We start from the raw sequence: 26,998 nt of genomic DNA, 5'->3' as shown, positions 1-26,998 counted from the left end.
ATGCAGGATTTCCTGGGGTCAGTATCCAGTTCCTCCAAGAAATGTGTGTGATACGGGGAAGGAAGGAGGGAAGGAAGGCTCAAAGCTTTTGTTTCTCTTCAGAAGTGTCTACGCAGGAAAGCCTAATCCTCCATACTTTTCTGTGGTTTTTAGCCGACGCGGGACCTGGCACGGCTCCGGAGTGGCCCGGCAGCGCCCGCCCACCTGTGGCGGCCCCGGAGGCCCAGGTAAGTGGGGTGGTCATTCTCTGTTGGACCTCGTCCTGGGAAAGGTGATCTTCCCTTTCTCCCGGCAGCCGTTCCTGGCCTCGTCTGCAGACTGTGTGTCCTGTGACGGGTCTGGCATGGCGTGTCGCTGCCTTTTCAGACTCAAAACTCTTGCCCAGGAGCCAGTGGGCTGCTTCTCCCGGGAGCCCTTCGCCTTGGCTGGTGCCTGCAGGAGCCATGAGGGAGTGCTTAGGAGCCGGGGCCCGCAGACTTTGACTGTGATTTTCTCGAAACAGCGTGAGTAGGGTGAGCCCTCGCTCCACACTGACTTCTGGCTCGGCTGACTCCTTCCTGACCTCCTGCACCTGGGGTTGCTCCTGGGTCACTGAGACGGATTTCTGTGTCATCGTACTTTTGAATGGTTTCCCGGCTCATGCCAGGTGATTCTCCTGTTTAGAATGTCCATTCAGACCCTGTTAACTGGTAAAGGGGCAAAGCACTACCTCCAGATTTGTACGGTGTGCTTTGTGCAACTTTGAGTCTTCCTGTGTGTGGTAAACGTCATAGCCCGTCACTGTCTTTTCTCGGGAGTTAAGTGTGTCTTGGCCGCTGCCTCCAGTTGTAGTCTGGGCAGAAAAGCCTGGCTCTCGGAGATGGTGCGTTTGTAGTAGGGAATAGAGGCTGGAAGGGAAAGAGCCCGCTGTGAAAATGCCTCCTTCCCTGCGGGGGTATTCCCATGCGCACCAGAGTGCGTACGTTGTGATTTTCCCCCACGCTGCGCGGGGTTGGGCCTGCCCTGGAAGATGTCAGACCTGTTCGTCGGTCTCATGGCACACCGTGGGGTTTTGCGCACGAGCTGGTACAGTCCCTTTGGTGTCAGGTGTGGGGTTGAGACTCCACACGTCACTCTCCCGTAGCATGCAAGTAGGGTGCGTTCCGTAGCGAACGTAAATTCCAGACGTCCCTGAGAATAGGGATGATTGTAGCGGAGCCTGAGTCCCTTCTGAGGACAGCCTTGTCCCCTCAGGAGCCCTTGGCCAGCTCCGCCGCAGGACTCCGGGATGCCCAGCTCCCCAGGGCTCTTTGCGCCCAGGGGCAGCCAATGCGGGGCGGAAGAGGGCCCTTTGTGAGGAGGGGGCAGAGAGGGCCTGGCAGTGTCCTGCAGGCAGAGCCCTGCAGGCAGAGCGGTGACCCTGGTGCGGCTGTGCTTGCTCGTGTGGAGAATGAGCTCTTCACTTCCGTCCCGTCTCCGTGTTCCTGGTCCTCTCCGGGCAAGCTTGCGTTGAGCTGGTGAAGTTGGCGGGGAGGGCCGTCCTGCCCAGAGCGGCTGGCTGTTAGGAAGGCGCTAGTTTGCCCGTGTGCTGGAATCTCTGTGTGCAGCCTCTCGGGCAAGAGTACCCTTGGCTTACTCCACTTGGTGACAGCGGCGGCGGCGTCGTTCGGCGTCAGGGTCGTATCCCCGTGTCCCCCTGTGCGGCCCAGGCTGCAGGCAGGCCCCAGAGGCCTGGGCGGAGCGTGTGGTTCCGTGCTGCTCTCTGGGCACCCGGTGGAGGGGAGGGTGCCCGGTTCCGACGGCTGCATCGTTGGGTTTCGTCTCTTGTCGTTGTTGGCGCTTTTGTCTGTCATCCAACCCAACCCTCCCTTCTGTCCTGAAGGTCACCCCGTGGGCTGGATTGCCCCAACATTTCCGAGGACCAGCTTGCGTGGCCTGCCCCGGGTTTGGCCCTTCGTCGCCCAGCTTGGCACCTGCACCTGGTCCCCCTTGGTGCCCTGTGCAATCTCGACCCCAACGCCAGCTGCTCCGCTCGGTAAGAGGAAAGCATAGTCCTCTGTTTCTTCCTGGATTCACTGCAGAAGAAGGGCAGGATGCTCTCCGGGGCTTCCTCGTGAACGGGCGGCCGTGACTGGGCTCACGGCCGTGTCCCTCTGGTCCCTTAGCAGACGCACTTGATGGACCGCGTCTTCCCCGTCCTGCCCTGGGGAGGGAGGTGTCTGTTGTACAGGGAAAGAGGGTCCTCTGACGGAGGGCAGACGTGTCGGTTCTGCACAAGGGCCTTCAACAAACACCACGTTCCGGGCTCCCTGGAGGACAAGCCCGCCCCTGTCACTGTATGCAGATATTGGAGCCCTGAACTTCCACAGCCGATGATCGGTTATGGAAGAAACACCCGAACCCGGGGCCTGTGGTCTCTTCAGTCAAGGGAACTGAGACCTGTCTCCCACTCGGTCTGATGTGAGACTTAATGTGATACGGGGAAGAAGGCCTCAAAAATCTTTTCGCTTCAGCAATCTAACATGTTTTGTAAGGCAGTGAACCGTGAAAAAGTGTTTTGTGTTTTATTTTATCTATGCCGAGAATCTAGTTGACTCGGGGAATGACATAGGTTAGTGGTAAATAGAATGCTTGCTTAGCATGCCGAATTCCGTGTGCTCATTCCCGGTACCTCCATTTAAAAACAGAAGAAAAGAAAAAACACAAACAAGAGCAAACTTCAAATGTTAGAAATACATAGTGCGCAAACCCAACTTTCATATCCATTCTTTTTACGTGTTTTCCTATTAATACTTGGTTTGAAATATATCCCAACCGTGACTTAAGCATTTTTTTCTGAAAATTCTCTAACTCTTTGAAAGTCTTTTCTGCCACTTTTGTTTTGACACATCCACGAACGGAGATAGACGCACATGGTGGTTTTAATATACATTCGTGAATATTCTCATTAACGTACCTTTAACTACATTTTACAGATGGTGTGTCAGTGCGCCACTTTACAGAAGAGAGAGGAAGAGAATCTTCCTGGGATGAGGTACAGTCTCTTGTTTTTAATGTCCTTGTGTGTCTATATAAGTACCAGGGGATTCTGAGACATAAACCGGGGGTTGGTGTGAGTGTGCATTTTCAAGTTTGCATCTGCTGATGAGAATTTTTGACTTATGCTTTTAACTTACAGTTTAGGATGTGATTCTGTGCTTAATGCCGTAGGACTTGATAATGCACTTGTGTCCATTTTCCAGACTCACGTTGTGAAATTAGTGTCTGTGTGGGCATTCTTTTTTTCAGGGTCTTTCCCTTACAGTTTATTAGAGGATATTGAAAAGAAATTCATCCCTGCGAAAGTTAGGTGTATCTTGGGGTTGGTTCTTGTTTTTGCCGTCCTCACTTGAAATTAATTAAATGATGTTTCATTTTCAAGGCAGCATGTTTTGTCTTCCCCTTCCACCGCCAGTAACAGTGGTCTAGTTTCCTTAATGCCTTACGCTGTTTCTCACCTGCTCCTTTTACTCAGGCTGCCCTTCCCCAAAGCCCCTCCACATCCCCACTCAGCACTGGATCTCTCTTTTTTGAAACAGTGCGGTCTTCCCAGCATTCCCTGAGCTATCCACGTGCAGCGGACTCTCCTGTCCTTTGTGGTTTTACTGTACCCGTTCACCTCACTTGTAGAGCTGTTGAAACATTTCGGTGCTCATTTGTTTTCATGGATCCTGAGCCTCTGGCAGAACAGAGAGGAGAATCTGCCTTTTACTTGTACCGCCAACTTCTCCCAGGATAGGGCTTATGTTCTGATAGCTTCGGTAAATAACTGTTGACTACCTGACTGACTAAGCGTATGCACATGATCTGAATCTCGGTTCCTGATTTATCTTTTTTGTGTTCCTAGGAAGGGGCGACTAAGCCCGAAATTACAAAACCGGAGTATGCTACTTGGACTGTAGAATTGGCTCCGCAGGAGCTGACGGATCATAAAACACTGACCTCTGTTGGTGGAGCACACGGAGCTTATTATACACTGGGTACGTTAGTGAACGTGGCTGGCATTTCTTGTTCTCTGTGCCTAGAAACTAGTGTGCTCTGGGGGGAAGGGTATTTGTAGCTCAGCAGTAGAGAGATTGCGGGCTTAGCATGCAGGATTTCCTGTTGTCAGTATCCAGTTCCTCCAAGAAACAAGTGTGATATGGGGAAGGAAGGAGGGAAGGAAGGCGCATAGCTTTTGTTTCTCTTCAGAAGTGTCTACGCAGGAAAGCCTAATCCTCCATTCTTTTCTGTGGTTTTTAGCCGACGCGGGACCTGGCACGTCTCCGGAGTGGCCCGGCAGCGCCCGCCCACCTGTGGCAGCCCCGGAGGCCCAGGTAAGTGGGGTGGTCATTCTCTGTTGGACCTCGTCCTGGGATAGGTGATCTTCCCTTTCTCCCGGCAGCCGTTACTGGCCTCGTCTGCAGACTGTGTGTCCTGTGACGGGTCTGGCATGGCGTGTCGCTGCCTTTTTCAGACTCAAAACTCTTGCCCAGGAGCCAGTGGGCTGCTTCTCCCGGGAGCCCTTCGCCTTGGCTGGTGCCTGCAGGAGCCATGAGGGAGTGCTTAGGAGCCGGGGTCCGCAGACTTTTACTGTGATTTTCTCGAAACAGCGTGAGTAGGGTGAGCCCTCGCTCCACACTGATTTCTCCTGGCTCAGCTGACTCCTTCTTGACCTCCTGCACCTGGGGTTGCTCCTGGGTCACTGAGACGGATTTCTGTGTCATCGTACTTTTGAATGGTTTCCCGGCTCATGCCAGGTGATTCTCCTGTTTAGAATGTCCATTCAGACCCTGTTAACTGGTAAAGGGGCAAAGCACTACCTCCAGATTTGTACGGTGTGCTTTGTGCAACTTTGAGTCTTACTGGGTGTGGTAAACGTCACAGCCCGTCACTGTCTTTTCTCGGGAGTTAATTGTGTCTTGGCCGCTGCCTCCAGTTTTAGTCTGGGCAGAAAAGCCTGGCTCTCGGAGATGGTGCGTTTGTAGTAGGGAATAGAGGCTGGAAGGGAAAGAGCCCGCCGTGAAAATGCCTCCTTCCCTGCGGGGGAATTCCGATGGGCACCAGATTGCGTACGTTGTGATTTTCCCCCACCCTGCGCCGGGTTGGGCCTGCCCTGGAAGCTGTCAGACCTGTTCGTCAGTCTCATGGCACACCGTGGGGTTTTGCGCACGAGCTGGTACAGTCCCTTTGGTGTCAGGTGTGGGGTTGAGACTCCACACGTCACTCTCCCGTAGCACGCATGTAGGGTGCGTTCCGTAGCGAACGTAAATTCCAGACGTCCCTGAGAATAGGGATGAATGTAGCGGAGCCTGAGTCCCTTCTGAGGACAGCCTTGTCCCCTCAGGAGCCCTTGGCCAGCTCCGCCGCAGGACTCCGGGAAGCCCAGCACCCCAGTGCTCTTTGCGCCCAGGGGCAGGCAATGCGGGGCGGAATAGTGCCCTTTGTGAGGAGGGGGCATAGAAGGCCTGGCAGTGTCCTGCAGGCAGAGCCCTGCAGGCAGAGCGGTGACCCTGGTGCGGCTCTGCTTGCTCGTGTGGAGAATGAGCTCTTCACTTCCGTCCCGTCTCCGTGTTCCTGGTCCGCTCCGGGCAAGCTTGCTTGGAGCTGGGTAAGTTGGCGGGGAGGGCCGTCCCGCCAAGAGCGGCTGGCTGTTGGGAAGGCGCTAGTTTGCCCGTGCACTGAAAGCTCTTTGTGAAGCCTCTCGGGCAAGAGGACCCTTGGCTTCATCCACTTAGAGACAGCGGCGGCGTCGACGTGCGGCTTCAGGGTCGTATCCCCATGACCCCAGTGCGGCCCAGGTTTCAGGCAGGCCCCAGATTGCTGGGTGGAACGTGTGGCACCGTGCTGCTCTCTGGGCACCCGTTGGAGGGGAGGGTGCCCTGTGCCGAATGCTGCTGCGTTGGGTTTCGTCTGTTGTCCGTGTTGCTACTTTAATCCGTCATCCAACCCAGCACTCCCTTCTGTCCTGCAGGTCACCCCGTGGGCCAGAGGGCCCCAACCTTTCCGAGGACCAGCCTGCGTGGCCTGACCCGGGTGCGGCACATCGTCGCCCAGCTGGGCACCTGCACTTGATCCACCTCGGTGCACTTTACAACTTCGCCCCCCACCACCAGCTTCTCCACTCGGTAAGAGGAAAGCATAGTCCTCTGTTTCTTCCTGGACTCACTTCAGAAAAAGTGCACATCGCTCTCCGGGGCTTCCCCGTGCACGGGCGGCAGTGACTGGGCTCACGGCCGTGTCTCTCTGGTCCCTTAGCAGACGCACTTGATGGACCGCGTCTTCCCATTCCTGCCCTGGGGAGGGAGGTGTCTGTTGTAGAGGGAAAGAGGGTCCTCTGACGGAGGGCAGACGTGTCGGTTCTGCACACGGTCCTTCAACAGACACCATGTTCCGGGCTCCCTGGAGGACAAGCCCGCCCCTGTCACGGTCTGCAGCGTGTGGAGCCCTGAACTTCCACAGACGATGATCAGTTATGGAAGAAACACCCGAACCCGGGGCCTGTGTTCTCTTCAGTCAAGGGTCCTGAGACCTGTCTCCCACTCGGTCTGATGTGAGACTTAGTGTGATACGGGGAGGAAGGCCGCAAAGATCTTTTGCGATTCAGCAAACTAACATGTTTTGTAAGGCAGTGAACCGTGAAAGAGTGTTTTGTAATTTATTTTATCTATGCCGAGAAGAGAGTTGACTCGGGGAAGGACATAGGTTAGTGGTAAATAGAATGCTTGCTTAGCATGCCGAATTCCGTGTGCTCATTTCCGGTACCTCCATTTAAAAACAGAAGAAAAGATAAAACAAAAACAAGAGCAAACTTCAAATGTTAGAAATACAGAGTGCGCAAACCCAACTTCCATATCCATACTTTTTACGAGTTTTCCTATTAATACTTGGTTTGAAATATATCCCAACCATGACTTAAGCATTTTTTTCAGAAAATGCTCTAACTGTTTGAAAGTTTTTTCTGCCACTTTTGTTTTGACTCATCCACGAACGGAGATAGACGCACATGGTGGTTTTAATATACATTCGTGAATATTCTCATTAACGTAACTGTAACTACATTTTACAGATGGTGTGTCAGTGCGCCACTTTACAGAAGAGAGAGGAAGAGAATCTTCCTGGGATGAGGTACAGTCTCTTGTTTTTAATGTCCTTGTGTGTCTATATAAGTACCAGGTGATTCTGAGACATAAACAAGGGGTTGGTGTGAGTGTGCATTTTCACGTTTGCAACTGCTGATGAGAAATTTTGACTTATGTTTTTAACTTACAGTTTAGGATGTGATTTTGTGCTTAATGCCGTAGGACTGGATAATGCACTTGTGTCCATTTTCCAGACTCACGTTGTGAAAATAGTGTCTGTGTGTTCATTCTATTTTCAGGGTCTTTCCCTTACAGTTTATTAGAGGATATTGAAAAGAAATTCATCCCTGGGAAACTTAGGTGTATCTTGGGGTTGGTTCTTGTTTTAGCCGTCCTCACTTGAAATTAATTAAGTGATGTTTCATTTTCAAGGCAGCATGTTTTGTCTTCCCATTCCACCGCCAGTAACAGTGTTCTAGTTTCCTTAATGCCTTACGCTGTTTCCCACCTGCTCCTTTTACTCAGGCTGCCCTTCCCCAAAGACCCTCCACATCCACCCTCTGCTCTAGATCTCTCTTTTATGAAACAGTGCGGTCTTCCCAGCATTCCCTGAGCTATCCACGTGCAGCGGACACTCCTGTCTTTTGTGGCGTTACTTTACCCGTTCACCTCAGTTGTAGAGCTGTTGAAAATTTCCTTTGCTCATTTGTTTTCATGGATCCTGTGCCTCTGGCAGAACAGAGAGGAGAATCTGCCTTTTACTTGTACCGCCAGCTTCTCCCAGGATAGGGCTTATGTTCTGATAGCTTCGGTAAATAACTCTTGTCTACCTGACTGACTAAGCGTATGCACATGATCTGAATCTCGGTTCCTGATTTATCTTGTTTTGTGTTCCTAGGAAGGGACGACTAAGCCCGAAATTACAAAACTGGAGTATGCTACTGGGACTGTAGAAGTGGCTCCGCAGGAGCTGACGGATCATAAAACACTGACCTCTGTTGGTGGAGCACACAGAACATATTATACACTGGGTAAGTTAGTGAACGTGGCTGGCATTTCTTGTTCTCTGTGTCTAGAAACAAGTGTGCTCTGGGGGGAAGGGTATATGTAGCTCAGCAGTGGAGAGAATGCGGGCTTAGCATGCAGGAGTTCCTGGGGTCAGTATCCAGTTCCTCCAAGAAACGAGTGTGATACGGGGAAGGAAGGAGGGTAAGGAAGGCGCAAAGATTTGTTTCACTTCAGAAGTGTCTTCGCAGGAAAGCTTAATCCTCCATCCTTTTCTGTGGTTTTTAGCCGACGCGGGACGTGGCGCGGCTCCGGAGTGGCCCGGCAGCGCCCGCACAGCTGCGGCGGCCCGGAGGCCCAGGTAATTGTGGTGGTCATTCTCTGTTTGACCACGTCCTGGGAAAGGTGATCTTCCCGTTCTCCCGGCAGCCGTTCCTGGACTCGCCTGCAGACTCTGTGTCCTGTGACTGGTCTGGCATTGCATGTCCCTGCCTTTTTCAGACTCAAAACTCTTGCCCAGGAGCCAGAGGGCTGCTTCTCCCGGGAGCCCGTCGCCTTGGCTGGTGCCTGCAGGAGCCATGAGGGAGTGCTTAGGAGTCGGGGCCCGCAGACTTTCACTGTGGTTTTCTAGAAACAGCATGAGTAGTGTGAGCCCTCGCTCCACACTGACTTCTCCTGGCTCGGCTGACTCCTTCCTGACCTCCTGCACCTGGGGTTGCTCCTGGGTCACTGAGACGGATTTCTGTGTCGTTGTTCTTTTGACTGGTTTCCCGGCTCATGCCAGGTGATTCTCCTGTTTAGAATGTCCATTCAGACCCTGGTAACTGGAAAAGGGGCAAAGCCCTCCCTCCAGCTTTGTACGGTGTGCTTTGTGCAACTTTGAGTCTTACTGGGTGTGGTAAACGTCACAGACCGTCACTGTCTTTTCTCGGGAGGTAAGTGAGTCTTGGCCGCTGCCTCCAGTTGTAGTCTGGGCAGAAAAGCCTGGCCCTCAGAGATGGTGCGTTTGTAGTAGGGAATAGAGGCTGGAAGGGAAAGAGCCCGCCGTGAAAATGCCTCCTTCCCTGTGGGGGAATTCCGATGCGCACCAGAGTGCGTACGTTGTGTTTGTCCCCCACCCTGCGCCGGGTCGGGCCTGCCCTGGAAGCTTTCAGAGCTGCTCGTCGGTCTCATGGCACACCGTGGGGTTTTGCGCACGAGCTGGTACAGTCCCTTTGGTGTCAGGTGTGGGGTTGAGACTCCACACGTTACTCTCCCGTAGCACGCAGTTAGGGTGCGTTCCATAGCGAACGTAAAATCCAGACGTCCCTGAGGATAGGGATGATTGTAGCGGAGCCTGAGTCCCTTCTGAGGACAGCCTTGTCCCCTCAGGATCCCTTGGCCAGCTCCGCCACAGGACTCCGGGATGCCCAGGTCCCCATGGCTCTTTGCGCCCAGGGGCAGACCCTGCGGGGCGGAGGAGGGCCCTTTGTGAGGAGGGGGTAGAGAGTGCCTGGCAGGGTCCTGCAGGCAGAGCCCTGCAGTCAGAGTGGTGACCCTGGTTCGGCTCTGCTTGCTCGTGTGGAGAATGAGCTCTTCACGTACGTCCCGTCTCCGTGTTCCTGGTCCGAGCCGGGCAAGCTTGCGTGGAGCTGGGGTAGTTGGCGGGGAGGGCCGTCCCGCCCAAAGCGGCTGGCTGTTGGGAAGGCGCTAGTTTGCCCGTGCGCTGAAGCTCTGTGTGAAGCCTCTCGTGCAAGGGGACCCTTGGCTTCCTCCACTTGGATAAAGCTGCGGCGGCGACGTGCGGCTTCAGGGTCGTATCCCCGTGACCCCTGTGCGGCCCAGGCTGCAGGCAGGCCCAAGAGTGCTGGGTGGAACGTGTGGCACCGTGCTGCTCTCTGGGCACCCGGTGGAGGGGATTGTGCCCGGTGCCACCGTCTGCTGCGTTGGGTTTCGGCTCTTGTCGGTGTTGGCGCTTTTGTCTGTCATCCAACCCAGCCCACCATTCTGTCCTGCAGGTCACCCCATGGGCCGGAGGGCCCCAAACTTTCCGAGGACCAGCCTGCGATGCCTGCCCCGGGTGCGGCCCATCGTCGCCCAGCTTGGCACCTGCACCTGGTCCCCCTTGTTTCCCTGTGCAACCTCGCCCCCCACCGCCAGCTCTTCTGCTCGGTATGAGGAAAGCATAGTCCTCTGTTTCTTCCTGGAGTCACTGCAGAAGAAGGGCAGATCGCTCTCCGGGGTTACCCCGTGCACGGGCGGCCGTGACAGGGCTCACGGCCGTGACCCTCTTGTTCCTTATCAGAAGCACTTGATGGACCTCGTATTCCCCGTCCTGCCCTGGGGAGGGAGGTTTCTGTTGTAGAGGGAAAGATGGTCCTCTGACGGAGGGCAGACCTATCGGTTCTGCACACGGGCCTTCAACAGACACCACGTTCCGGGCTCCCTGGAGGACAAGCCCGCACCTGTCACTGTATGCAGCGAGTGGAGCCCTGACTTTCCACAGACGATGAACGGTTATGGAAGAAACACCTGAACCCGTGGCCTGTGGTCTCTTCAGTCAAGTTTTCTGAGACCTGTGTCCCACTCGGTCTAATGTGAGACTTAGTGTGATACGGGGAAGAAGGCCTCAAAGATCTTTTGCGCTTCAGTAAACTAACATATTTTGTAAGGCAGTGAACTTTGAAAGAGTGTTTTGTATTTTATTTTATCTATGCCGAGAAGCTAGTTTACTCGGGGAAGGACATAGTTTAGTGGTAAATAGAATGCTTGCTTAGCATCCCGAATTCAGTGTGCTCATTCCCAGTACATCCATTTAAAAACAGAAGAAAAGAAAAAACAAAAACAAGAGCAAACTTCAAATGTTAGAAATCCATAGTGCGCAAACCCAAATTCCATATCCATTCTTTTTACGTGTTTTCCTCTTACTACTTGGATTGAAATATATCCCAACCGTGACTTAAGCATTATTTTCAGAAAATGCTCTAACTCTTTTAAAGTCTTTTCTGCCACTTTTGTTTTGACACATCCACGAACGGAGATAGACTCACATGGTGGATTTAATATACATTCGTGAATATTCTCATTAATGTACCTGTAAATACATTTTACAGATGGTGTGTCAGTGCGCCACTTTACAGAAGAGAGAGGAAGAGAAACTTCCTGGGATGAGGTACAGTCTATTGTTGTTAATGTCCTTGTGTGACTATATAAGTACCAGGGGATTCTGAGACATATCACGGGGGTTGGTGTGAGTGTGCATTTTCACGTTTGCATCTACTGATGAGAATTTTTGACTTATGCTTTTAACTTACAGTTTAGGATGTGATTCTGTGCTTAATGCCATAGGACTGGATAATGCACTTGTGTTCATTTCCCAGACTCACCTAGTGAAACCAGTGTCTGTGTGTTAATTCTTTTTCAGGGTCTTTCCCTTACAGTTTATTAGAGGATATTGAAAAGAAATTCATCCCTGGGAAAGTTAGGTGTATCTAGGGGTTGGTTCTTGTTTTAGCCGTCCTCACTTGAAATTAATTAAGTGATGTTTCATTTTCAAGGCAGCATGGTTTGTCTTCCCATTCCACCGCCAGTAACAGAGGTCTAGTTTCCTTAATGCCTTACGCTGTTTCCCACCTGCTCCTTTTTCTCAGGCTGCCCTTCCCCAAAGCCTCTCCACATCCCCCCTCTGCGCTGGATCTCTCTTTTACGAAACAGTGCGGTCTTCCCAGCATTCCCTGAGCTATCCACGTTCAGTGGACTCTCCTGTCCTTTGTGGCATTACTGTACCCGTTCACCTCAGATGTAGAGCTGTTGAAACGTTTCTGTGCTGATTTGTTTTCATGGATCCTGTGCCTCTGGCAGAACAGAGAGGAGAATCTACTTTTACTTGTACCGCCAGCTTCTCCCAGGATAGGGCTTATGTTCTGATAGCTTCGGTAAATAACTGTTGTCTACCTGAATTACTAAGCGTATGCACATTTTCTAAAGCTCTGTTTTGAATTATCTTGCATTTTGTTCCAAGAAAGGGGCGACTAACCCTGAAATTACAAAACCGGAGTATGCTACTGGGACTGTAGAAGTGGCTCCGCAGGAGCTGATGGATCATAAAACACTGACCTCTGTTGGTGGAGCACACGGAGCTTATTATACACTGGGTACGTTAGTGAACGTGGCTGGCATTTCTTGTTCTCTGTGCCTAGAAACTAGTGTGCTCTGGGGGGAAGGGTATTTGTAGCTCAGCAGTAGAGAGAATTCGGGCTTAGCATGCTGGAGTTCCTTGGGTCAATATCCAGTTCCTCCAAGAAACAAGTGTGATACGGGGAAAGAAGTAAGGAAGGAAGGCGCAAAGCTTTTTGTTCGCTTCAGCAGTGTCTTCGCAGGAAAGCCTAATCCTCCATCCTTTTCTGTGGTTTTTAGCCGACGCGGGACCTGGCACGGCTCCGGTGTGGCCCGGCAGCGCCCGCCCACTGGCGGCGGCCCCGAAGGCCCAGGTAAGTGGGGTGGTCATGCTCTGTTGGACCTCGTCCTGGGAAAGGTGATCTTCCCGTTCTCCCGGCAGCCGATCCTGGCCTCGTCTGCAGACTGTGTGTCCTGTGACGGGTCTGGCGTTGCATGTTGCTGCCTTTTTCAGACTCAAAACTCTTACCCAGTAGACAGTTGGCTGCTACTCCCGGGAGCCCGTCGCATTTGCTGGTGCCTGCAGGAGCCATGAGGGAGTGCTTAGGAGCCGGGGCCCGCAGACTTTGACTGTGGGTTTCTCGAAACAGCGTGAGTAGGGTGAGCCCTCGCTCCACACTGACTTCTCCTGGCTCGGCTGACTCCTTCCTGACCTCCTGCACCTGGGGTTGTTCCTGGGTCACTAAGACGGATTTCTGTGTCGTCGTTCTTTTGACTGGTTTCCCGGCTCAGGCCAGGTTATTCTCCTGTTTGGAATGTCCATTCAGATCCTGGTAACTGGAAAAGGAGCAAAGCACTCCCTCCAGCTTTGTATGGTGTGCTTTGTGCAACTTTGAGTCTTCCTGGGTGTGGTAAACGTCACAGCCCGTCACTGTATTTTCTCGGGAGTTAAGTGTGTCTTGGCCGCTGCCTCCAGTTGTACTCTGGGCAGAAAAGCCTGGCTCTCGGAGATGGTGCATTTGTAGTAGGGAATAGAGGCTGGAAGGGAAAGAGCCCGCTGTGAAAATGCCTCCTTCCCTGCGGGGGAATTCCGATGCGCACCAAAGTGCGTACGTTGTGTTTGTCCCCCACCCTGCGCCGGGTCGGGCCTGCCCTTGAAGCTGTCAGAGCTGCTCGTCGGTCTCATGGCACACCGTGGGGTTTTGCGCACGAGCTGGTACAGTCCCTTTGGTGTCAGGTGTGGGGTTGAGACTCCCCACGTCACTCTCCCGTAGCACGCAGGTTGGGTGCGTTCCGTAGCGAACGTAAAATCCAGACGTCCCTGAGGATAGGGATGATTGTAGCGGAGCTTGAGTCCCTTCTGAGGACAGCCTTGTCCCCTCAGGGGCCCTTGGCCAGCTCCACCGCTGGACTCCGTGATGCCCAACTCCTCAAGGCTCTTTGTGCCCAGGGGCAGCCCCTGTGGGGCGGAAGATGTCCCTTGGTGTGGAGGGGGCTGAGAGGGCCTGTCAGTGTCCTGCTTGCAGAACCCTGCAGGCAGAGCGGTGACCCTGTTTCGGCTCTGATTCCTCGTGTGGAGAATGAGCTCTTCACTTCCGTCCCATCTCCGTGTTCCTGGTCCACCCCGAGCAAGCTTGCATGGAGCTGGGGAAGTTGGCAGGGAGAGCCGTCCCGCCCAGAGCGGCTGGCTGTTGGGAAGGCGCTAGTTTGCCCGTGCGCTGAAATCTCTTGGTGAAGCCTCTCGGGCAAGAGGACCCTTGGCTTCCTCCACTTGTAGACAGCGGCGGCGGCGACTTGCGGCTTCAGGGTCGTATCCCCGTGACCTCTGTGCGGCCCAGGTTTCAGGCAGGCCCAAGGTTGCTGGGTGGAACTTGTGGCACCGTGCTGCTCTCTGGGCACCCGGTGGAGTGGAGGGTGCCCGGTGCCGACGGCTGCTGCATTGGGTTTCGTCTGTTGACGGTGTTGGTGCTTTTATCCGTCATCCAACCCAGCCCTCCCTTCTGTCCTGCAGGTCACCCCGTGGGCCGGAGGGCCCCAACCTTTCCGAGGACCAGCCTGCGTGGCCTGACCCGGGAGCGGCCCATCGTCGCCCAGCTGGGAACCTGCACTTGGTCCACCTCGGTGCACTTTGCAACCTCGCACCCCACCGCCAGCTTCTCCACTCGGTAAGAGGAAAGCATAGTTCTCTGTTTCTTCCTGGACTCACTGCAGAAAAAGTGCACATCGCTCTCCGGGGCTTCCCCGTGCACGGGCGGCAGTGACTGTGCTCACGGCCGTGTCTCTCTGGTCCCTTAGCAGACGCACTTGATGGACCGCTTCTTCCCATTCCTGCCCTGGGGAGGGAGGTGTCTGTTGTAGAGGGAAAGTGGGTCCTCTGACGGAAGGCAGACGTGTAAGTTCTGCAGACGGTCCTTCAACAGACACCACGTTCCGGGCTCCCTGGAGGACAAGCCCGCCCCTGTCACTGTCTGCAGCGAGTGGAGCCCTGAACTTCCACAGCCGATGATCGGTTATGGAAGAAACACCCGAACCCGGGGCCTGTGTTCTCTTCAGTCAAGGGTCCTGAGACCTGTCTCCCACTCGGTCTGTTGTGAGACTTAGTGTGATACGGGGAGGAAGGACTCAAAGATCTTTTGCGCTTCAGCAAACTAACATGTTTTGTAAGGCAGTGAACCATGGAAGAGTGTTTTGTATTTTATTTTATCTATGCCGAGGAGCTAGTTGACTCGGGGAAGGACATATGTTAGTGGTAAATATAATACTTGATTAGCATGCCGAATTCAGTGTGCTCATTCCCGGTACCTCCATTTAAAAACAGAAGAAAAGAAAAAACAAAAACAAGATCAAATTTCAAATATTAGAAGTACATAGTGCAAAAACCCAAATTCCATATCCATTCTTTTTACGTGTTTTCCTCTTACTATTTGGTTTGAAATATTTCCCAACCGTGACTTAAGCATTTTTTTCAGAAAATGCTCTAACTCTTTGAAAGTCTTTTCTGCCACTTTTGTTTTGACACATCCACGAACGGAGATAGACGCACATGGTTTTTTGAATATACATTCGTGAATATTCTCATTAATGAACCTGTAACAACATTTTACAGATGGTGTGTCAGTGCGCCACTTTACAGAAGAGAGAGGAAGGGAATCTTCCTGGGATGAGGTACAGTCTCTTGTTGTTAATGTCCTTGTGTGACTATATAAGTACCACGGGATTCTAGACATAAACCGGGGGTTGGTGTGAGTGTGCATTTTCACGTTTGCATCTGCTGATGAGAATTTTTGACTTATGCTTTTAACTTACAGTTTAGGATGTGATTCTGTGCTTAATGCCGTAGGACTGGATAATGCACTTGTGTTCATTTCCCAGACTCACCTAATGAAACCAGTGTCTGTGTGGGCATTCTTTTTTTCAGGGTCTTTCCCTTACAGTTTATTAGAGGATATTGAAAAGAAATTCATCCCTGGGAAAGTTAGGTGTATCTTGGAGTTGGTTCTTGTTTTAGCCGTCCTCACTTGAAATTAATTAAGGGATATTTCATTTTCAAGGCAGCATGTTTTGTCTTCCCATTCCACCGCCTGTAACAGTGGTCTAGTTTCCTTAATGCCTTACGCTGTTTCCCACCTGCTCCTTTTACTCAGGCTGCCCTTCCCCAAAGCCCCTCCACATCAACCCTCTGCACTGGATCTCTCTTTTACGAAACAGTGCGACCTTGCCAGCAATCCCTGAGCTATCCAGGTGCAGCGGACTCTCCTGTCCTTTGTGGTTTTACTGTACCCGTTCACCTCAGTTGTAGAGCTGTTGAAACATTTCTGTGCTGATTTGTTTTCATGGATCCTGTGCCTCTGGCAGAACAGAGAGGAGAATCTGCCTTTTACTTGTACCGCCAGCTTCTCCCAGGATAGGACTTATGTTCTGATCGCTTCAGTAAATAACTAATGTCTACCTGACTGACTAAGCGTATGCAAATTATATGAAGCTCGGTTCCTGAATTATCTTGCTTTGTGTTCCTATTAAGGTGCGACTAATCCCGAAATTTCAAAACCTGAGTATGCTACTGGGACTGTAGAAGTGGCTCCGCAGGAGCTGATGGATCATAAACCACTGACCTCTGTTGGTGGAGCACACGGAGCTTATTATACACTGGGTAAGTTAGTGAACGTGGCTGGAATTTCTTGTTTTCTGTGCCTAGAAACTCGTGTGTTCTGGGGGAAGGGTATATGTAGCTCAGCAGTAGAGAGAATGCGGGCTTAGCATGCAGGAGTTCCCGGGTCAGTATTCAGTTCCTCCAAGAAACGAGTGTGATACGTGGAAGGAAGGAAGGAAGGAAGGAAGGCGCAAAAGTTTTGTTTCACTTCAGAAGTGTCTTCGCAGGAAAGCCTAATCCTCCATCCTTTTCAGTGGGTTTTAGCCGACGCTGGACCTGGCGCGGCTCCGGTGTGGTCCGTAAGCGCCCGCCCACCTGTGGCGGCCCCGGAGGCCCAGGTAAGTGGGGTGGTCTTGCTATGTAGGTCCTCGTCCTGGGAAAGGTGATCATCCCGTTCTCCCGGCAGCCGTTCCTGGCCTCGTCTGCAGACTGTGTGTCCTGTGACGGGTCTGGCGTTGCGTGTCACTGCCTTTTTCAGACTCAAAACTCTTGCCCAGGAGCCAGTGGGCTGCTTCTCCCGGGAGACCGACGCCTTGGCTTGTGCCTGCAGGAGCCATGAGGGAGTGCTTAGGAGCTGGGGCCCGCAGACATTGACTGTGGGTTTCTCGAAACACCGTGAGGAGGATGAGCCCTGGCTCCACATTGACTTCTCCTGGCTCGGCTGACTCCTTCCTGACATCCTGCACCTGGGGTTGCTCCTGGGTCACTGAGACGGATTTCTGTGTCGTCGTTCTTTTGACTGGTTTCCCGGCTCAGGCCAGGTGATTCTCCTGTTTAGAATGTGCATTCAGATCCTGGTAACTGGAAAAGGAGCAAAGCCCTCCCTCCAGCTTTGTACGGTGTGCTTTGTGCAACTTTGAGTCTTCCTGGGTGTGGTAAACGTCACAGCCCGTCACTGTCTTTTCTCGGGAGGAAAGTGTGTCTTGGCCGCTGCCTCCAGTTGTTGTCTGGGCAGAAAAGCCTGGCTCTCGGAGATGGTGCGTTTGTAGTAGGGAATAGAGGCTGGAAGGGAAAGAGCCCGCCGTGAAAATGCCTCCTTCCCTGTGGGGGAATTCCGATGCGCACCAGAGTGCGTACGTTGTGTTTGTCCCCCACCCTTCGCCGGGTCGTGCCTGCCCTGGAAGCTTTCAAAGCTTCTCCTCGGTCTCATGGCACACCGTGGGGTTTTGCGCAAGAGCTGTTACAGACCCTTTGGTGTCAGGTGTGGGGTTGAGACTCCCCACGTCACTCTCCCGTAGCATGCATGTAGGGTGGGTTCCGTAGCGAACGTAAAATCCAGACGTCCCTGAGGATAGGGATGATTGTAGCGGAGCCTGAGTCCATTCTGAGGACAGCCTTGTCCCCTCAGGAGCCCTTGGCAGGATCCGCCGCAGGACTCCGGGATGCCCAGGTCCCCAGGGCTCTTTGCGCCCAGGGGCAGCCCCTGCGGGGCGGAGGAGGGCCCTTTGTGAGGAGGGGTCAGAGAGGGCCTGGCAGTGTCCTGCAGGCAGAGCCCTGCCGGCAGAGCGGTGACCCTGGTTCGGCTCTGCTTGCTCGTGTGGAGAATGAGCTCTTCACTTCCGTCCAATTTCCGTGTTCCTGGTCCACTCCGGGCAAGCTTGCGTGGAGCTGGGGAAAGTGGCAGGGAGAGCCGTCCCGCCCATAGCGGCTGGCTGTTGGGAAGGCGCTAGTTTGCCCGTGTGCTGGAATCTCTGTGTGCAGCCTCTCGTGCAGGAGGACCTTTGGCTTCCTCCACTTGGATACAGCGGCGGCAGCGACGTGCGGCGTCAGGGTCGTATCCCCGCTTCCCACTGTGCGGCCCAGGCTGCAGGCAGGCCCAAGAGTGCTGGGTGGAACTTGTGGCAAAGTGCTGCTCTCTGGGGACCCGGTGGAGGGGAGGGTGCCCGGTGCCGACGGCTGCTGCGTTGGGTTTCGGCTCTTGTCGGTTTTGGCGCTTTTGTCTGTCATCCAACCCAGCCCTCCCTTCTGTCCTGCAGGTCAACCCGTGGGCCGGAGGGCCCCAACCTTTCTGAGGACCAGCCTGCGTGGCCTGACCCGGGTGCGGCCCATCGTCGCCCAGCTGGGCACCTGCACCTGGTCCCCCTTTGTGCACTGTGCAAACTCGCACCCCACCGCCAGCTGCTCCGCTCGGTAAGAGGAAAGCATAGTCCTCTGTTTCTTCCTGGAGTCACTGCAGAAGAAGGGCAGATCGTTCTCCGGGGCTTCCTCGGGCACGGGCTGCCGAGACTGGGCTCACGGCCTTGTCTCTCTGGTCCCTTAGCAGACGCAATTGATGGACCGCGTCTTCCCCGTCCTGCCCTGGGGAGGGAGGTGTCTGTTGTAGAGGGAAAGAGGGTCCTCTGACGGAGGGCAGACGTGTCGGTTCTGCACACGGTCCTTCAACAGACACCACGTTCCGGACTCCCTGGAGGACAAGCCCGCCACTGACACTGTCTGCAGCGAGTGGAGCCCTGAACTTCCACAGCCGATGATCGGTTATGGAAGGAACACCCGAACAAGGGGCCTGTGGTCTCTTCAGTCAAGGGTCCTGAGACCTGTCTCCCACTCTTTCTGATGTGAGACTTAGTGTGATACGGGGAGGAAGGCCTCAAAGATCTTTTGCGCTTCAGCAAACTAACATGTTTTGTAAGGCTGTGAACCGTGAAAGAGTGTTTTGTATTTTATTTTATCTATGCCGAGAAGCTTGTTGACTCGGGGAAGGACATAGGTTAGTGGTAAATACAATGCTTGCTTAGCATGCCGAATTCCGTGTGCTCATTCCCGGTACCTCCATTTAAAAACAGAAGAAAAGAAAAAACAAAAACAAGAGCAAACTTCAAATGCTAGAAATACATAGTGCGCAAACCCAACTTCCATATCCATTCTTTTTAAGTGTTTTCTTCTTACTACTTATTTTGAAATATATCCCAACAATGACTTAAGCATTTTTTTCAGAAAATGCTTTAACTTTTGAAAGTCTTTTCTGCCACTTTTGCTTTGACACATCCACGAACGGAGATAGACGCACATATTTGTTTAATAAACAATCGTGAATATTCTCATTAATGTACCTGTAACTACATTTTACAGATGGTGTGCCAGTGCGCCACTTTACAAGAGAGAGAGGAAGAGAATCTTCCTTGGATGAGGTACAGTCTCTTGTTGTTAATGTCCTTGTGTGACTATATATGTACCAGGGGATTCTGAGAAATTAACCGGGGGTTGGGGTCAGTGTGCATTTTCACGTTTGCATCTGCTGATGATATTTATTGAATTATGCTTTTAACTTACAGTTTAGGATGTGATTCTGTGTTTAATGCCGTAGGACTGGATAATGCACTTGTGTTCATTTTCCAGACTCACCTATTGAAACCAGTGTCTGTGTGGGCATTCTTTTTTTCAGGGTCTTTACCTTACAGTATATTAGAGGATATTGAAAAGAAATTCATCCCTGGGAAAGTTAGGTGTATCTTGGAGTTGGTTCTTGTTTTAGCCGTCCTCACTTGAAATTAATTAAGTGATGTTTCATTTTCAATGCAGCATGTTTTGTCTTCCACTTCCACCGCCAGTAACAGTGGTCTAGTTTCCTTAATGCCTCACGCTGTTTCCCACCTGCTCCTTTTACTCATGCTGCCCTTCCCCAAAGCCCCTCCACATCCCCCCTCTGCGGTGGATCTCTCTTTTATGAAACAGTGCGATCTTCCCAGCATTCCCTGAGCTATCCACGTGCAGCGGACTCTCCTGTCCTTTGTGGCGTTACTGTACCAGTTCACCGCAGTGGTAGGGCTGTTGAAACTTTTCTGTGCTGATATGTTTTCATGGATCCTGTGCCTCTGGCAGAACAGAGAGGAGAATCTGCCTTTTACTTGTACCTCCAGCTTCTCCCAGGATAGGGCTTATGTTCTGATAGCTTCGGTAAATAACTGTTGTCTACCTGACTGTCTAAGCGTATGCTCATGATATGAAACTCGGTTCCTGATTTATCTTGCTTTATGTTCCTAAGAAGTGGCGACTAAGCCCGAAATTACAAAACCGGTGTATGCTACTGGGACTGTAGAAGTGGCTCCGCAGGAGCTGACGGATCATAAAACACTTACCTCTGTTGGTGGAGCACACGGAGCTTATTATACACTGGGTAAGTTAGTGAACGTGGCTGGCATTTCTTGTTCTCTGTGCCTACAAACTAGTGTGCTCTGGGGGGAAGGGTATATGTAGCTCAGCAGTAGAGATAATGCGGGCTTAGCATGCAGGAGTTCTTGGGGTCAGTATCCAGTTCCTCCAAGAAACGAGTGTGATACGTGGAAGGAAGAATGAAGGAAGGCTCAAAGGTTCTGTATCTCTTCAGAAGTGTCTTCACTGGAAAGCCAAATCCTCCAATCTTTTCTGTGGTTTTTAGCCGACGCGGGACCTGTCGCTGCTCCGGTGTGGCCCGGCAGTTCCCTCCCACCTGCGGCGGCCCCGGAAGCCCAAGTAAGTGGGGTGGTCATGCTCTGTTGGACCTCGTCCTGGGAAAGGTGATCTTCCCGTTCTCCCGGCAGCCGTTCCTGGCCTCGTCTGCAGAATATGTGTCCTGTGACGGGTCTGGCGTGGCGTGTCGCTGCCTTTTTCAGACTCAAAACTCTTGCCCAGGAGCCAGTGGGCTGCTTCTCCCGGGAGCCCGTCGCCTTGGCTGGTGCCTGCAGGAGCCATGAGGGAGTGCTTAGGAGCCGGGGCCTGCAGAATTTGACTGTGGGTTTCTCGAAACAGCGTGAGGAGTGTGAGCCCTCGCTCCACACTGACTTCTCCTGGCTCGGCTGACTCCTTCCTGACCTCCTGCACCTGGGGTTGCTCCTGGGTCACTGAGACGGATTTCTGTGTCGTCGTTCTTTTGACTGGTTTCCCGGCTCAGGCCAGGTGATTCTCCTGTTTAGAATGTCCATTCAGATCCTGGTAACTGGAAAAGCTGCAAAGCCCTCCCTCCAGCTTTGTACGGTGTGCTTTGTGCAACTTTGAGTCTTCCTGGGTGTGGTAAAAGTCACAGCCCGTCACTGTCTTTTCTCGGGAGGTAAGTGTGTCTTGGCCGCTGCCTCCAGTTGTAGTCTGGGCAGAAAAGCCTGGCTCTCGGAGATGGTGCGTTTGTAGTAGGGAATAGAGGCTGGAAGGGAAAGAGCCCGCCGTGAAAATGCCTCCTTCACTGTGGGGGAATTCCGATGCGCACCAGAGTGCGTACGTTGTGTTTGTCCCCCACCCTTCGCCGGGTCGTGCCTGCCCTGGAAGCTGTCAGAGCTGCTCGTCAGTCTCATGGCACACCGTGGGGTTTTGCGCACGAGCTGGTACAGTCCCTTTGGTGTCAGGTGTGGGGTTGAGACTCCCCACTTCACTCTTCCGTAGCACGCAGTTAGGGTGCATTCCGTAGCGAAAGTAAAATCCAGACGTCCCTGAGGATAGGGATGATTGTAGCGGATCCTGAGTCCCTTCTGAGGACAGCCTTGTCCCCTCAGGAGCCCTTGGCCACCTCCGCCGCAGGACTCCGTGATGCCCAGCTCCCCAGGGCTCTTTGTGCCCAGGGGCCGCCCCTGCGGGGCGGAATTGTGCCCTTTGTGAGGAGGGGTCATAGAAGGCCTGGCAGGGTCCTGCAGGCAGAGCCCTGCAGGCAGAGCGGTGACCCTGGTGCGGCTCTGCTTGCTCGTGTGGAGAATGAGCTCTTAACTTCCGTCCCGTCTCCGTGTTCCTTGTCCGCGCCGGGCAAGCTTGCGTGGAGCTGTGGAAGGTGGCGGGGAGGGCCGTCCCGCCCAGAGCAGCTGGCTGTTGGGAAGGCGCTAGTTTGCCCGTGTGCTGGAAGCTCTGTGTGCAGCCTCTTGGGCAGGAGGACCCTTGGCTTCCTCCACTTGGAGACAGCGGCGGCGGCGACGTGCAGCGTCAGGGTCTTATCCCCATTTCCTCCTGTGCGGCCCAGGCTGCAGGCAGGCCCCAGAGTGCTGGGCGGAACGTGTGACAACGTGCTGCTCTCTGGGGACCCGGTGGAGAGGAGGGTGCCCGGTGCCGACGGCTGCTGCGTTGGTTTTCGACTCTTGTCGGTGATGGCGCTTTTGTCTGTCATCCAACCCAGCCCTCCCTTCTGTCCTGCAGGTCAACCCGTGGGCCGGAGGGCCCCAACCTTTCTGAGGACCAGCCTGCGTGGCCTGACCCGGGTTCGGCCCATCGTCGCCCAGCTGGGCACCTGCACCTGGTCCCCCTTGGTGCCCTGTGCAACCTCGCCCCCCACCGCCAGCTGCTCCGCTCGTTAAGAGGAAAGCATAGTCCTCTGTTTCTTCCTGGAATCACTGCAGAAGAAGGGCAGATCGCTCTCTGGGGCTTCCCCGTGCACGGGCGGCCGTGAGTGGGCTCACGGCCGTGTCCCTCTGGTCCCTTAGCAGACGCACTTGATGGACCGCGTCTTCCCCTTCCTGCCCTGGGGAGGGAGTTGTCTGTTGTAGAGGGAAAGAGGGTCCTCTGATGGAGGGCAGACGTGTCGGTTCTGCACACGGGCCTTCAACAGACACCACGTTCCGGGCTCCCTGGAAGTCAAGCCCGCCCCTGTCACTGTCTACAGCGAGTGGAGCCCTGACCTTCCACAGCCGATGATCGGTTATGGAAGAAACACCCGAACCCTGGGCCTGTGGTCTCTTCAGTCAAGGGTCCTGAGTCCTGTCTCCACTCGGTGTGATATGAGAGTGATTGTCATATGGGAAAGAAGGCTCAAATTTTTTTTTCCTTGAATATAGTCTGCTCTGATTATCCTAATCCTCCATCCTTTCTGTGTTTTTTTCCGATTCAGTTCCTCGTGTGTCTCCTGTGTTCCCCGGTATCTCCCACCCTCCTGAGGTGACCACGGAGGCCTAGATAAATTGGGAGGTCTTTTTCGGTGGATGTGTTTCTGGGATATTTATTCTTTTTGTTTTTTCAGCAGCCTCTTGTGGCCTCGTCTGTAGACTGTGTGTTCTGTTATGAGTCTGTCATGTCTTTTTGTTTTCAAATTCAAACTCTTGCTCAGTTTCCATTGGCTTTTCCTCTCCCCCTGTCACCTTGAGTGTTACTTGCAGAAGCCATCAGCGAGGGAGTGCATGAGGGCTGATGACCTCAAGTTTTGACTGTGTTTTTCTTAAAATAGCATAAGAATGGTGAGCCCTTGCTCCATACTGAATTCTCCTGGCTCGGCTAACTCCTTTTTTCCTCCTTCTCTTGGGATTGCTCCTGTTTCACTGAGACCGGTTCCTGTTGTCATTCTTTGAATGGTTTCCAGGCTCAAACTGTGGGATTCTCCTTTGTATAATGCCCATTCAATTCCTTGTAACTGAAAACTGATCTAAGCCACCCCTCCAGCCTTACACCGTGGTGTTTGTGCAACTTTGAGTCTTCCTGGGTGTGGTAATATCACAGGCCATCACTGTCTCTTCTGGGGAGGTAAAGGTGCCTTCCCCGCTGCCTCCAGTTGTACTCTTGGGCAGAAAAGCCTGACTCTCAGAGATGGTGCATTTGTAGTAGGGAATTGAGGCTAGAAGGGCAAGTGCCCGCCATGAAAATTCCTACTTCCCTGCAGGACCAATTTGCACCAGAGTCCTGGCATCATGTTCTCCATCCCGCGGTGGGTCGGTTCTGCCCTGGAAGCTGTCAGAGCTTCTTCTCTGTCTCATCACACACCGTGGGATTTTCCACATGTGCTAAAATCCCGTTGGTGTTATTTGCAGGATTGAGACTTCCCCCTTCCCTTTCCCATATGACAAACGTATTGTGCTTTTCCTAGCGAACTTAAAATCCAGACATCCCTGTGAATAAGGATGATTGTAGCGGAGACTGACTCCCTTCTGAGAACATCCTTGTCCCCTCAGAATCACTTTGCCAGCTCCCCCACAGGACTGCGGGATGCCCAGCTCCTCAGAGCTCATTGCACCCAGGGGAAGCTCCTGCTGGCGGAGGAGGGCCCTTTGTGATCAGGGAGTAGAGAGGGTCTGGCAGGTTCCTGCAGATAGAGCAAGTACCCAAGTGCGGCTCTGATTCTATGTGGAAAACCAGGCCTTCACTTCCTTTCTTTCTCTGTGTTTCTGGTTCATGCAGACCATGCTTCTGTGGAGCTGGGGAAGGTGTCAGGGTGGGTTGTCCTGCACAGAGAGGCTTCCTGTTTGGGAGGTCCTACTTTATCAATTTGCTGGAACCTCTGTACATCATCTCAGGCAGGACTCTCGCCTTCCTCCACTTACAGACACCGGCGGTGTCATGTGGCAACAGTGTTTTATCCCCAAGGTCGAGTGTGTGGCCCTGTGCTGCTGTCTGTGCACCTGGTGGAGGGGAGGGTGCCCGGTGCTGACAGCTGCTGCATTGGGTTTCAAGTTCTGTAGGTGTTGTTCCTTTTGTCTGTCATCCAACACAGCTCTCTCTTCTGTTCTGCAGGTCACTGTGGATTCCCGATGTCCCGGTACTTCTGCAGGACCACTTGGTGTGCCTCACCCGATGGGACACCCAGCGTCACTTCTCAGAGGCTATTCATCACCACCACCCCCACCTCTGTTGTGGCCTATGCGGTCTCACCCACCACCACCCCCACCACCACCAGTTACAGCACTCGGTAAGATGAGAGCATGTGCTTCTGCTCCCTTGTCGAGTCTTTGCAGAAGGGGAGATGGCACTCCAGGGCCTTGCGATGCCTGAGGAAATCTGACTTGGGACATTGTGACGTCTGTCTAGCTTCCCAGCACACACATCTGATGGACTGTGTCATTTCCCCATCCTGACCTGGGAAGCAGATGTCTCTTGTATAGAACAGAATAGACTTTTGACAGAATATCAAATGAATTTGAAGTCCCAGTTTGGCAGATGTGCCTCTTGCATGGACCATGTGATGTGCTCTGTGAGGGGTGAAGCACACCTCTAACTTCAGGGGCTCATGGGGTTGCCTCGAGGGGTAAGGGAGCGAGTGAGGGAGAGAGACATTCACAGCAGACAGCTTGTCACCATAGCAGATGTGCCCATGCAGGGCCTCAGAGTGCAGAAGAGGGACACGTGAGCCACACAGGAGTGAATAAGAGGCTGTGGAGGGGAAGAAAGAAATTGAAGGGCTGCCCAGTGGGCGTTTGTTGGGTTCATTCAGATGGAGCTGGAAGGTCACTCCTGGCAGGGCGTGCAGCTCAGGCGGGCCATGTGAATGCGGCATGAGGTCCACTCAGAGCCACGTGTGTGTGCAGGGGACTCAGTGCAGCCATGCACGTATCCCCTTCAGAACCCAGTGCCTTCAGAAAGCCCTCAGTTCACAACCTCATATAAAGATGATTGTTCTCTTGGGTTTCTGAAAGTTCTGGGTCTGGATGAAATCTCTGGATATCAGAGAAACTGAAATTTAGCTTGTTTTTTTCAGGGTAATTTGTGTGGCTGAAGTTTTCTTTTGCCCCAGTGATTTGAAAAGTGCAGGCAGGATTTAGATCAGCTGAGCAGGTGCCTTGCCCTTCAGCATGAGGCTGGTTCTTTGGGGGAAGTCAGGGGTGATCAGGAGACACCCTGTAGGACCCCTGTCCCTACACCCCTGCTCCCTCCTGTCACCATGCCCACTGTCAGCTTGGCATCTCCACATTTATGTCACAAGATCCAATTTCTGATTCTTTGAGTTCTTGCAGTTCATCCCCTAACACCAAGACTCAGTGGGGCCCCCACAGGGTCTCAGTGTTGTTCTCTGTGAGCTGGGGGGTAACGCTGGTCCCTGACGTCATTGTGAGGAGGGTTGGGTCAAGCACACACATTGTTTTGCAAAATGACTGGGACATATTTCTCACTCAGCATTCTCATAGTTTAAAAGAAAGTGTCTGCACACAGAATTATCAAAAGAGACCTTAGGAAGTACATTAAATTAAACTGAAGATATAAGAGCTCAGGCCCAGAGCTTAACATTCTCTGCTTTAAACATAAGGCAAAAGGTCCCTTTCTTCTATTAAATATTAGGTCTTACTAGTTAAAGAAGGAAATATAATAATGAGAATGTGCACACTTTGAGATCTGTGTCTGAGATGTGAAAATAATTATTTTCATTCTGTATAGACACGGAGATGCACACACAGACTACAGTGTCTGTCAGAGGCCATACATACATTAGAGAAGACAAAATCAGGAAAAAATAAGATCCTATTAAAATAAATAACTCTTTTTGCCTTACAGCACAGTCCATTTGCCAACTGAAGGGGCCCCTCAGCTGTGGCTATTATGTGTTTAGAGAAGATATCAGAGGTGCATTACGGCCCGAATGTTTCCCTGCTCCAACCTGCCCCCTCTGCTGTTCTCTCCTATTGTCACCCCTAATGAAATTGTCACAGTTCTCTCTGTGTCAGTGTCTGCTTCCTGGAGGACTAGTGGTTACACCCTCTTGAGGGCACGCAGTGATTCACGGGCACACAACTCACAAACCAGCAGGAACTAAGATGACAGGGCAGATGCAATGTTAACCCTTCAGGGCAGCAGTGACCACAGGGGCCCCGGGGCTCCTCCTGGGTGGTGGGTACAGCCTGTGTCTAGATCTAGTGATGGCTGTGCTGCTTCAGTCCGTAAACACTCACTGGGCATGTGGGGCCTGTCAGTCACAGGGGTGTCCGGTCATGAGCTAGATGACCAGAATGAAGTGGCCGTGTCTCATGGTGAGGAACGGATGAGGTGCAGGGAGGCCATGGGCGTCCAGCGAGAGGCCCTGCACTGA

At 52.9% G+C, this 26,998-nt stretch overlaps 1 protein-coding gene across 1 annotated transcript; it reads left to right on the top strand.

The window, feature by feature from the left end:
• LOC141576105 (uncharacterized) lies at positions 1–26,613 on the top strand. The gene is made up of 27 exons (XM_074358583.1): positions 1–21; positions 154–227; positions 367–503; positions 1,862–2,014; positions 2,955–3,013; positions 3,866–3,998; positions 4,261–4,334; positions 4,475–4,620; positions 5,972–6,125; positions 7,067–7,125; positions 7,978–8,110; positions 8,373–8,445; positions 10,082–10,235; positions 11,177–11,235; positions 12,085–12,217; positions 12,480–12,553; positions 14,191–14,344; positions 15,286–15,344; positions 16,201–16,329; positions 16,584–16,667; positions 16,808–17,090; positions 18,306–18,459; positions 19,399–19,457; positions 20,312–20,443; positions 20,705–20,778; positions 22,417–24,889; positions 26,467–26,613. Exons 1-8 carry the CDS (start codon positions 1–3, stop codon positions 4,553–4,555), a joined length of 732 nt encoding a protein of 243 aa, XP_074214684.1. The 3' UTR covers positions 4,556–4,620; positions 5,972–6,125; positions 7,067–7,125; positions 7,978–8,110; positions 8,373–8,445; positions 10,082–10,235; positions 11,177–11,235; positions 12,085–12,217; positions 12,480–12,553; positions 14,191–14,344; positions 15,286–15,344; positions 16,201–16,329; positions 16,584–16,667; positions 16,808–17,090; positions 18,306–18,459; positions 19,399–19,457; positions 20,312–20,443; positions 20,705–20,778; positions 22,417–24,889; positions 26,467–26,613.
• Positions 26,614–26,998: the final 385 nt, after the last annotated feature.

The sequence above is a fragment of the Camelus bactrianus genome, chromosome 36, assembly GCF_048773025.1.
Source record: "Camelus bactrianus isolate YW-2024 breed Bactrian camel chromosome 36, ASM4877302v1, whole genome shotgun sequence".
NCBI lineage: Eukaryota > Metazoa > Chordata > Mammalia > Artiodactyla > Camelidae > Camelus > Camelus bactrianus.
Note: the sequence above shows the minus strand (reverse complement) of the source record. Positions and strands in the feature narration are given on the sequence as shown.

What these genes read in the sequence shown, in the direction of transcription:
- LOC141576105 (XM_074358583.1), top strand. Translation starts at nt 1, where the DNA reads ATGCAGGATTTCCTGGGGTCA. An exon ending in TGTGATTTTCTCGAAACAGC is followed by an intron (nt 504 to 1,861) that starts GTGAGTAGGGTG and finishes TCTGTCCTGAAG; the next exon opens with GTCACCCCGTGGGCTGGATT. An exon ending in GAGAATCTTCCTGGGATGAG is followed by an intron (nt 3,014 to 3,865) that starts GTACAGTCTCTT and finishes TTGTGTTCCTAG; the next exon opens with GAAGGGGCGACTAAGCCCGA.